The sequence below is a fragment of the Miniopterus schreibersii genome, assembly GCF_964146895.1.
Source record: "Miniopterus schreibersii genome assembly, chromosome: 12".
In the NCBI taxonomy this organism is placed as follows: domain Eukaryota; kingdom Metazoa; phylum Chordata; class Mammalia; order Chiroptera; family Miniopteridae; genus Miniopterus; species Miniopterus schreibersii.
Window position 1 is genome coordinate 37757750 of NC_138112.1, and position 11537 is coordinate 37769286.

Genomic DNA, 11537 nt, shown 5'->3' on the forward strand with positions numbered 1-11537 from the left:
GGTGTTCTCACAATTTGGTGAGGCTGGACTCTTCTACTTAGCTCACAGCTCCTAAATTGAAAATATAGTTTCACATAAGATAGGCAAATGGCTTTTTGAATATACAAGTGGAACAGCAGTGCAGAGAATTAAGTTAAAAACAGCATCTAGAAGGTTTTGAGTCACCTTCTTTTTGCTTTCTAATCACATGGAATAACCTCCCTTCCCTTGAATTTAATTTGTTCACCCAAAAAAATGGAGATAAGACTAAACCTCTAGTGTTTAGACTATAAAACATTTGGATATCTCCTGTTTTAACAGCTTCTAAGAAGCAGCAACACCCAAGGACTTAATGTCATAGAGAATTTTGTTAATAATTAAAAAAATCATTAAATTCATATTACCACACACACAGCTATACTCATTCCACTTCCTTCACAAACTGATATCCACATGAATCCAAGTGTGTGTTTTTGAATATGTGTGTATACATATGTACATTCTCATACACATATATGTGTGTATGTATTCTTCCACATGACTAGGTATCTATTTCACTGTATTTATAATGGTCTACATTTGTAAATGGCCTGTATTAGTGGATAAAGCTGTTCAAATTAATATTTAATCTTCACAAATTTTAATAGTTTGTAATTTTCTATCATTTAAAGTACTTTCATTTTAAAGTAGCAAGGAAAAGACAATAAAGGTTACTGACCCACAAACAGCCACGCAAAAGATATGAGAGTAACCACTCACAGGATTTTCATTTTGGGAGTCTCTTAACTCACCAGAAGCTTGGGGTCATTCTTGCAACCTCTTCTTTCATCAAACGTTTAACCACTTTCAAACTTGTCTTCAAAACATATAAAATAATTATCCTCTTTCTCCTTTTTATTTAGCCAATGAATAGTATAGCTCACATCTCCTAGGTTACCTAACTGATCATCCTCCTTCCAATACTTCTTCATTCTGTAGTCAGAATAAACTTTTAAAATTTGGAATATGATTTATTTGTCCCAAACAAAATCTCCTTTAAGGGTTTCTATTATGCTTAGAACAGAGTCACAGATCTTTATCTTCACCATCAAGATAAGACAAGATTCAGCCCCTATCTACCCCTCCAACACCAACTCACACCATTTCTCTCTGCTTTGGTCTCTTCAATTCAGCCAGGTTGGTGGCGTTTAAGTTTCTGGATATCACTAAGATGCTTCCTGACACAGGATTTCCACGAATGTTCTTCCCTGTTCCTTATGCCTTTCTCCACCTTCTATACAGTTTCTCTTTGCCTAATCAAAGCCTATCTGTCCTTTTCAAGTAAGCTTTTTACTAATGCCCACTGTCCTTTAAGACTCTTTAGTACACTGTTCTCACAGTCTGGGCTTTTTCTTCTTATAAGTGAGTACAGTTAATTAAACATTACATAAGTACTTGTTTAATGTCTATCGTTCCTACTAGAAGTTAAACTCCCTGAAAGAAAGGAATGTTCATCTGTTCATCACCTAACAGGTTATGTGCTAAGCATATAATAACTTTTCCATATGTGTTGAATGAAACAATGAATAAATTAATATGGATGATGGAATGTCATTTTTCTTTCCAGAAGTCTTGAAAACCCTCAAACTCCTCCCTGATCTTCTTCATGTGGCTTGAAAATTATTAATCAAGAAAAAAATCTGTTTTCCTAAGATGAGCTAGAAAAAAACTTAAATGAGGAGTCTTTGAGAGGTAACACAGTATCTTTGTCACCTAGGTACTTGCTGTGAGAAAGAAGGAAGAAAAATCTCTAGAGCTGTTTTGGGAATGCTGAGCCCAGGTGGGCCAGCACGGGGGCCTGGGTGCTGTCCAGTGCACAAGACCAGGTGGGCTTCCTTGCTCATTCGCCTCCTGTTTCTTTGCTGTTTGGGAGATAACACTGCAAATAAGTAATTTTGCAGATTCTGGGGAATCCTTAAAAGATAGTGTCGTCTACTTATAAAGGTTTTGTTGTGTGTTGTGAACAGAATCCAGGCCTCTTTCCCAATAAAGCACAATGCTCAGATCTCAACAAAGCATGATGTGATGGTTTTTCTCACTCTGTGGTTGGACTTTGAAGAAAGGGCTTTTTAATACTTTACATGGTAAGTGAGAGCCCTTTACTGCTGATTCCTCATCTCAGTCAACTCTGATGGCTTTCACTAGGGAAGGGTCTACTGGCTCATCCTTATTGAATGTTTTTTCTTGGAAAGACTTGAAAAATTTTGATAGTCTTTGAATAGCCCCAGAGTCTGCTGAACCACTGTTGTTCTATGGAGATTATTGATTTTTGTTTTTTCTTTTCATTTTTACTGCTTTTGACTTTGTTTACCCAAATGTGTTTTACCCCATCTTCTTTTTTTCTCATTTGTTTTCCCTCTTCTCCATCTTCTGCTTCTTTTCTATTTTCCCCAAATTCCCAACCCCCCTCTTTTCTCTAGTTCCCAATTTAATTCTCACTTACTTTTCCATGCAATCTTTATTTCATTCTGCTCTATGCATTAGATCTTCCCACACAGTATGTCTTTTCTTTTTTTTTAAAGCAACATCTGCATTTTACTTTTTTCCCATCTTTTTTTTGTTTTCTGCCACCCATGATACCCTATAGACTTCTCATCTGTTCTTATCATTTCTATCACTAGAATTTCTATGAGGATTTAATGAAATAATGTTCATAAATAATCTTACACAAAGCTTGCTATGTAAAAAATATTTTAAGATTAATGTGTTACCTGTATCAGCCTCTAGTCTCCAGTTCAGAATTAATTGGCTTCTTTCCTTTTTTGAGACTAGCAAGGAGAGCATTTATTAAGATTTCTCAAACCTCTGGTGGTACCTGGAGCCATTATGATTCTACAACAATTTTACACCTGCTCTGGAAAATCCCTTGAGGTGTGCTATATAGTGCCACCTGGGCTATTCCACTTGGATTTCTCTGAGAACTCCAAATCCTTCCTTCATCTTTTAAAATATCCTTTCTTCTGCAAATACATCTCAAAATTTTTTTTCATTTTGATTTTATTTGCATCTTGTCACACAAGTTTGAAGAAGAAGGATCTGTTTCTCTCATTCTCTCCCCACTCACCTACACATGCATATGCATATATTTGCCTTGTGTTAAATCATGGTTTCCTGGAGCTGGAGACAGGCTGGTGGTTGACCTCAAACCACCAATCTCTTTATGTAATGGAAGTTTTAAAACTGGTTTGGGGGCGGCAGGCCAGGCATGGCTCAGTGGCTGAGCATCTACCTCGGATCCAGGAGATGGCGGTTCGATTCCCAGTCAGGGCACATGCGGGCTTGATCTCCAGTCGGGGTGTGCAGGATGCAGCTGATCAATAACTCTTTCATCATTGATGTTTCTATCTCTCCCTCTCCTCTCCCTCCGCTCTCTGAAATCAATAAAGATATATTTTAACCCCCCCCCCCAAAACAACAACAAAACAAAACAAAAAAACTGGTTTGGAGTTTCACAGTTGTATGGATTACGTGGATTGTGCACACAGTTGTATGCAATTGGGTGGATTGTGGTGTGGTTAGTGTGATTTATTGAAATAAACCATAAACAAATAAGAAAAAAGTTTTGTTTTTGTTTTCCAGTAGTCATCATGTCAATTTTGAATTTCCTATTTGATGTCCAAGTGGAATTATGTAGTAGGAAGTTGGGCTAGAGATCAAGGCAGAATTCAGTCCTGAAGATATACTTTTAGAGCTAATCAGTAAGTAGATGATATTTAAAGCAATAAGGTTTGATGATATTACTCATTGAGAATGGAATTAAGTTAATGTATAGGACAAAAGACCAAATAAGAGATACACTAACATTTAAGGATGTAAGAGGAAGACAAACCATCACAGGATACTGAGGAGTGAAAATTAATGCAGAAGGAAAAACATGATGTCACAAAAAACAACAATACAGAAAAGAAAGTAACTCACCATCGAGGCACTTTTCCACTATATTGAATCCTGTTGAAAAGAAAATAGCATGTGAAGAGTGTGAGAGCATGGTGCATTCAGTGAGCTAGAAGACTAAGAACCTCTCTATATACTTTAGATACCAGTTTCCAGATCTCGGCTATTGTAAACAATGCTGCATTGAACATAGAGTACATATATTCTTGTGAATTAGTGTTTTGGGTTTCTTTTGATATGTTCCCAGAAGTGGAATCTCTGGGTCAAAAGGCAGTTCCATTTTTAATTTCTGAGGAGACTCTATATACTATTTTCCACAGTGCCTACTTCAACAAGCAAGGAAAATCTCAGATAAGCAATCTAACCCTACACCTAAAAGAACAACAAACAAAGCCCAAGGTAAGCAGAAGCAAGGAAATAAAGATTAGAGTGGAAATAATTCACATAAAGACTAAAAAAACACACAATACAAAAATCAATGAAACCAAGAGCTGGTTCTTTCAAAAGAAAATCAAGACTGACAAACCTTTAACACAACTCAGAAGAGAGAGGACTCAAATAACTAAAATCAGAAATGAAAGAAAAGTAACAACTGACACCACAGAAATGCAAGAGATTGTAATAAAATATTCTGAACAACTATATGCCAACAAATTGGACAACCTGGGCGAAATGGGTAATTTTCTAGAAACATACAGTCTTACAAAGCTATCAAATGCTTGTTTAATTATGTTTAGAAGGGGAAGTGGACTGCAGATGTGACTCAGTTCACAGGATGGCTTCTTAGGAGAAGTACCTGGGTAAGAGGAAGAACATGGCAGTGGCCAGGGGAACAATGAGACCTCTTAGGAAGAATACATATTGGAGTAAAAAACCTGAGGAATGGCTGTTTTTGCACTCTCCTGATCCCTATCTGACATCCAGGGAGCCTCCTTGGCTGAGAATCTGTAGCCAAAGGCTGCCTGAAGAGGAATGGTTATAATTATCTGACCTAGACAGGCAATTTTTGAAGGTACCCATTACTGTCAGCTCCAGGGCCAGGGCTCTGATGTATGGGGTTTGCTTGGGCCCCTGAGCAGGGTTTGAACCTGTGTCAGAGAGATATGTCTGAGCTGTTGTAGAGGAACAGATTCATATGGCTTCTGTAACTTTTGCTTCAACTCACTCATAAATGAAAATAGCTCTCTGTTGCCTGGTGACTCTACTAAACTGCTTATAAAGCTTACACCCTTGGGAACTGGTTTAGTTCCTGTTTTATGATGGAAATGGAAAGAAGTTGGTGGTGTTTTCTACTGATGTGAACAGGTAAGAAAAGTGCACAAATGGAAAGGGATTGGAGGAGAGGGATTAAAAAATGAATGTTAGGAGAAGGAGGGTGGTAAGTGATTAAATGATGGAAGCTACAAGTAAGGTGGGATGAAGAAACAGGCATAAAGAAGCTTGGAGAAACTGAGACAAGGCTATGAAAGACATAGGGAAAGAAAGGAAAAAGAGGAAAATAAATAGGATCCAGAACTCTCTATGGTCAAGATTATTCAGCAATCAGTCAACATTATTAATTGAAGCTTTCTATTATTCCATATCCTATTTCAGTAGCTTGCATTGAGAGAAAAAAAGATAGTCATGACCAAACTTTTAAGGGATTCACACTTCAGGCAGATAAAGGAGATAATACTTGCATATAAAAATTAACATCAGCCATGTCTCATTATTAAGAGTCAAATGAAAAGTACAAGCATGAAGAGGGGCAGGTTTAGTAGCAGAAGGTATGTTTCTGATTAGCATGACCTGGAGCTGTCAGGGCAGGCTTCAGATTGTGGAAAAAAATAGATTTCAGTGTTGAGAAACAAATAAAAGCTGGAGATTTATAAATGAAGAGGAAGGGTCTATAACATTATTTATGCCAAAAAGCAGGATGTTGACTTTTGGATCACTAAGTTATTGCATTGGGTGGATCCTAGCCTTGTTTAATCTAGCTTTCTGTATATGAGTTGGAAGATGTTACCTTCTACCTGGCCAGTCAGATGGCAAACTAAAGACAGCAAGCTCTAGCCTACTCTTCTGGTTAGTGGGCAATGCAGAGGAAACATTGATGAACTGAGGCACAAATTTGTCCTATAACTGGTCCCAGAGGGTATGAGCTCACTGGGTCTGGAGGAAAGGCCCTCTGCTCCTTCTCTTGTCCCTGTGTCTGCCTTCCATAGGAAACAAGTTCTCCACCAGCAAAATGAGCCATTGTCTTCACTCTTCTTAACTCTCACATCATCCAGTGTCATTTTCTTGTCCTTTATGATACAATTTAAGGAAAAGAAGATAATGATTGTCTGTTTTATCTCTTAATTACTCTTCCATTCCAAAACTCCTTTCTATGTACACCAGCACATAGAAAAACACACTATACAAACATATGTGAACATTTACATATTCTTTTAAGTGCACACAGGCTGACTCCATGAATATTATTTTAAAAACAAGCTCTGAGGACACTTTTCTCCATTTTAGTTATTTTTCCATTCCTCCTCTAAGTCATATAGATATATAATAGAATATAAGCAATTCTTGTATTTTAAAAGAAGGAAATCATGCTGTCCAACTATTTAGTTTCTCTCATAAGCCTGGCTTCTCATATGGTCTATGGTTTAATAAAAATTAAAGAATTTTGGAGTTAGTAAATCTGGTTTTGAATTTTGAATATGTATCTAACACTTTTACCTTTGAAATACTTTTTTACCTTGTGGGAGCCTTTCTTTAAAATAGGAGAAAACATCTATATATTTTTTTCCTGGGATTATACAAAATTATATATAAGGTGGCTAGCAAATGTTGACATATACAAAGGATCTTAATTCTTTTCTTTTTCTCTCAATCTACCCCCTTTTTCTCCCAATCAATGAGAGGACAACTACTCTCCTTATGTTTCCTGGTGTCAGGGGAAATGCAATCCCTCTAGCTCATCCTTCCCTCAGAGCTTCCAGGCTCAATCTGTATTTCTCTCATCTAGTCTTTATCCATCTCTGTTCATCTACCATTTACCCATCCACCAATACATCCAATGTTAATTAGATTATTAGAGTTTTTATCATGTACCAATAACTGTGCTTATCTTTAGAGGAAATATAAAAATTAACACATGTTTTATGTTCCCAGAAAGCCAGCATTTTAGAGGAATAAAGAAATGCGATCAGGCAATAGGATTTTAGTGGTATAGAAAGCATATATAAAGTACTAGTGGAGGAGAGTGAATACATTGAGTTATTTTGCACGGCAGAGGGATTCCTGAATTGTTATCACAGAGGAGATAGATTCACTCTTAATATGTGTGTTTATCAGATTGAGAATAAGAAGAATGAAACAGAAATCTTAACAGACTTTGGTTTCTTGCCTGGCTAGTCTTCCCTCATATTCCCATGTAGTAATTGTGTTCCATTAATATGGGTTGAGAGACTTCAGAATACAGAAACTTTACTCATTTCTGCCTTCCTGGCCCTTCACACAGTACCTGGCATTAAAATAGTCACTGTGAGCCTGAGTGGTTGATTTAATTCAGTATGTCTAATCCACATCTCACTTGGTACCAGTTTTCCCAATTCTTAGTGTTATTTCTCAGCCATATATAATATAAATCACTAAATACTACACCAGAAAAAGCTATTAGTCTATTTTCCCCTTTTGGAGTGATAGGTTATTATTTCTATCACCATCTTCAGCAAACTGAAGGAGAAAATTACTACCAATCCTTCATATTTGTTCTTATATAACAGCTGGCAGGGTCTGTTACTAGCAAATTCCTTATATCTATTCAGATATAAATTCCTTGTGTCCACTCAAACAAAAAGGCAGACAACCTAGGATGCTGAAAAATAAGAATACTATGGCTGGCCATACCTCACCAGGCCATAACTGAGCTGGGTATATCATTCCTTGCTAGTTCTCTGTTGATGACTAAATGTCTTAAGTAAAAATTTAAAAATCAGCCTTGATGACACCAAAACTCAGCGAATAAGCCCTGAATAGAACTGCAATTGTCATCTTAAATATAGATTACAGATTCTGCCCCCTTTTTGACACCATTTCTATTTTCTTTGCAGCTATCATTCTTCACCCAGTGAACTACTTGATATTAGAGTTTGTAATGTCACCTCATGTTTGTAATGCTTATCTGTCCCTAAGTGACTCCCTTTTAGTTATTAGTCCCTACTTCTATCACATTCATGCTTTTCACTAAGTCATTCATCACATGTTGCTGAGTGCTCCCGTGCCTTTCATAAGGCATCTTATCTGGGCTTACCTATTATGTCTAGATTAGGATGTCTCAAGTCATGTATTCCAGAGTACTGTTTGAAATTTTCACAGGATTCATAGTTAATTGCTCAAAGTCACATGGTAGATTTCCATGCGAAGGAGTAGGAACAAGTACCTCGAGGTGTAAGACAGAGTAAAGGAGAACAAGACCCGTTATTTCAGTAGATCTGGAAAAGTATGGAGAGAAACAGAATGAGAGCACAAGATGCCTCTAAGTCTCATACGCATGTGGAGTGGGGAAGGGAGGAATTATAGGGAAAGAAATAAAGAATACCCAATACAAAAGGATACTTCTAATAGAGTCTGCTAGGCGAGGGTGGCCGATGATTCATGTGGCTACAATATCCCAGAACAGCTTCCAGCAAGAACATCTTGGGGTTTGCTACCATAAGTACCCAGCGGCTCTTATGTGCTTCTCTATTATTTCTGGAGCAACTTATGTAGTTTGGAGACTTAATTCAAAGACCCATTGGTTGTCACTGTTGCTGTTTTGTTGGTGTGTGTGCATGTATGTGATGTAAGTCTATGAGCATTTTCTGTTTCAAGTTAGAGCTTGTCTGGGCAGTAGGGTGAGGGTGAGCCTAGAGAGATTGATGCTTATAATTGGGAAGAGTAGAGGGGGAAAAAAAGAGGCCAGATTCTGACCAGAGAAATGAAAGATAATAGGGAAAGATGTGATAGGCATCCTAATTAGATTGGGGATTTGAATACAGAGAAATAATTGTGTAATTCAGAAAGAGTTTATAAAAAAGTCAGGGATTGGAAAAAGGTTCAATACGACAAAACGCTTTCATTTTTGTCTCTCTTTTCAGGGTGTGTTCTCAACCTGCCATGGTAATTTTCAATAACACCACATCATCCTCTTCAGTCTTCCTCCTCACTGCGTTCCCTGGGCTGGAAGTGGCTCACGTCTGGATCTCTATCCCTGTCTTCTGTCTCTACACCATTGCCCTCTTGGGAAACAGCACGATCCTGTTTGTCATCATTGTTGAGCAGAGTCTCCACAAGCCCATGTACTATTTCCTCTCCATGCTGTCAGCTGTTGATCTATGTCTGACCATTTCAACCCTCCCCACTGTGCTTGGGGTTCTTTGGTTTCATGCCCGGGAGATCAGCTTTAAAGCTTGCCTCGCTCAAATGCTCTTTGTTCATGCCTTCTCCTTCTTGGAGTCCTCAGTGCTGGTAGCCATGGCCTTTGACCGCTTCATGGCCATCTGTAACCCACTGAAGTATGCCACTGTCCTCACAGATATGATGATCATGGTGATTGGACTGGTCATCTGCCTACGGCAAGTAATTTTCCTCTTTTCCGTGACTCTAGCCTTGAAGAATGTTTCTTTTCATGGAGGCCAGGAACTTTCCCACCCATTTTGCTACCACCCAGATGTGATCAAATATTCATATTCCAATCCCTGGATCAGCAGCTTTTTGGGCATGTTTCTTCAGCTCTACCTGTGCGGCACTGACTTACTGTTTACCATTTTCTCCTATGCCCTAATTCTCCGTACTGTCCTGAGCACTGTGGCCCCTAAGAAGCAACAAAAAGCTCTCAACACTTGTGTCTGTCACCTCTGTGCTGTCACTGTTTTCTATGTGCCAATGATCAGCCTGTCCATTACACATCGCCTCCTGAACTCCACCTCTAAGGTGGTCTGTAGCATTTTGGCCAATGTTTACTTGCTCTTACCACCTGTGCTGAACCCTGTAATTTATAGCTTGAAGACCAAGACCATCCGCCAGGCTATGCTCCAGTTGCTCCAATCTAAAGGCTCAGGGGGCCCCAATGTGAGGAGTCTTAGAGGAGGGTATAATTGAAAGGGAGAAATTGCCAGTACATAAATTATATTGATGTAAGAAAGGGATCTGGGTTCATCTCATCCTCATGCATTTTGGTTACTGAGGCAGTTTGAATTAATTTCTAGGAGCAGGAAGAAGAGAATAATTTCCCCCTAAGCTTATCAAAAAGTTTAAAAAAACCCCACTGCAATTAGAAACCATATTAATTATGTTTATTTTACTCAGATATTTAAAACAATTACACAGACTCTTGTGCACATTAAAAGCACAATAAGATCATTTTATTCCAGCTGAACAATTTAATTATGCTTAAAAATGGTAATTCTTAAGAATTACAGACCCAAAGTAAATGACAATAATTTTATTTCTGCTTTCAGTTGAACAAAATTATTTAATTCTATAGTCAAATTTCTGGGGGCAATAAAGATTTTTATCTTGAATTGGTAAATGAAAGAGTTACAGATGTGTCCAAAGGCATGTACAGTACATAGAAATGTGTGTTTTAAAACTCTAGGAAATTGTTGCACACTCTTTTCAGTTTCTAAAGTCACCTCTAGAGAGCTCTGTCTTCTTACAAATGCACTCCCTGAACCCCTGTTTTATCTTTAATCCCTTCATTCCTTGTAAAAGTGAAATTGTCACAGTTCCAATTGCTATTTGTTATACTGTCAATGAGTTCAATATATAAAATTACACATTGCTTTATTATTTTCCCCATTGTCTAGATATCCTAATGCAGTTCTGATTCTGATTCCATAGTCCCTCTGCCTCAGGACTATAGCTTTTATCTATTTACCTTTGTTTCTTGGGTTGAGCTGTTAGTCTTCCCTTTGTTATTCTTGCCACCATAGAATTGTATAGTGACTCTGATGCTTTTTAATAGGAAGTCTTTTAATGACCTTTACTTGTTTTGTGAAGTAACTTCTGTATAGTGTCGATAGGATGTTGGTGTGAGGACCCACCAAGACAGAGGCAGGCCCCTAGGCCCCAGGGCAGGACAAAAGGCATACATGAGTGACTCAGTAAACTGCAGATGCTGGAGGCAGTTCCAGGAATTAACTTAAATCGGTGGGTTTGACGAATACCAGGTGCACTCCAGCTTCAGGCACCTGTGGTTGAGAAACATCCTGAGCCCACCCTTCCTAAAGAATTTATAACCCATGTAACTTTGTAACTGACAATGATTGCTTGCTCACTGTAGCCCTATATAAGCTTGTGGTAAATTTAGATCAGGGTTCAAGTCAGAATTCCACTGCGTTGGATACGACCGAACCCCAGCTAGCTGGAATAAAAGTCCCTTTTGCTGTTACATTATCAGCTCTGAAGTGATTGTCTTTCCGCCGCATAGGGGATCTGATTCTCGGACATAACATTGGGAGAACGCTCTTAACTTTTCTTTCACACACAGACTTATGAAACTCTGATAATTATTCTGATAATTGTTCCACTCATGATAATTCATGTCTGAGCCCAAGGAACCAAGCAGATATTCTGATCTGAGACACTTGTCTCCCCTCCATATCAAC

At 38.2% G+C, this 11537-nt stretch overlaps 1 protein-coding gene across 1 annotated transcript; it reads left to right on the forward strand.

Moving 5' to 3' along the window:
* Positions 1 to 9027: 9027 nt before the first annotated feature.
* OR51T1 (olfactory receptor family 51 subfamily T member 1) lies at positions 9028 to 10029 on the forward strand (the record flags this gene model as incomplete). The annotated part of the gene is made up of 1 exon (XM_081153791.1): positions 9028 to 10029. Exon 1 carries the CDS (start codon positions 9046 to 9048, stop codon positions 10027 to 10029), a length of 984 nt encoding a protein of 327 aa, XP_081009917.1. The 5' UTR covers positions 9028 to 9045.
* Between the last annotated feature and the right edge of the window lie 1508 nt (positions 10030 to 11537).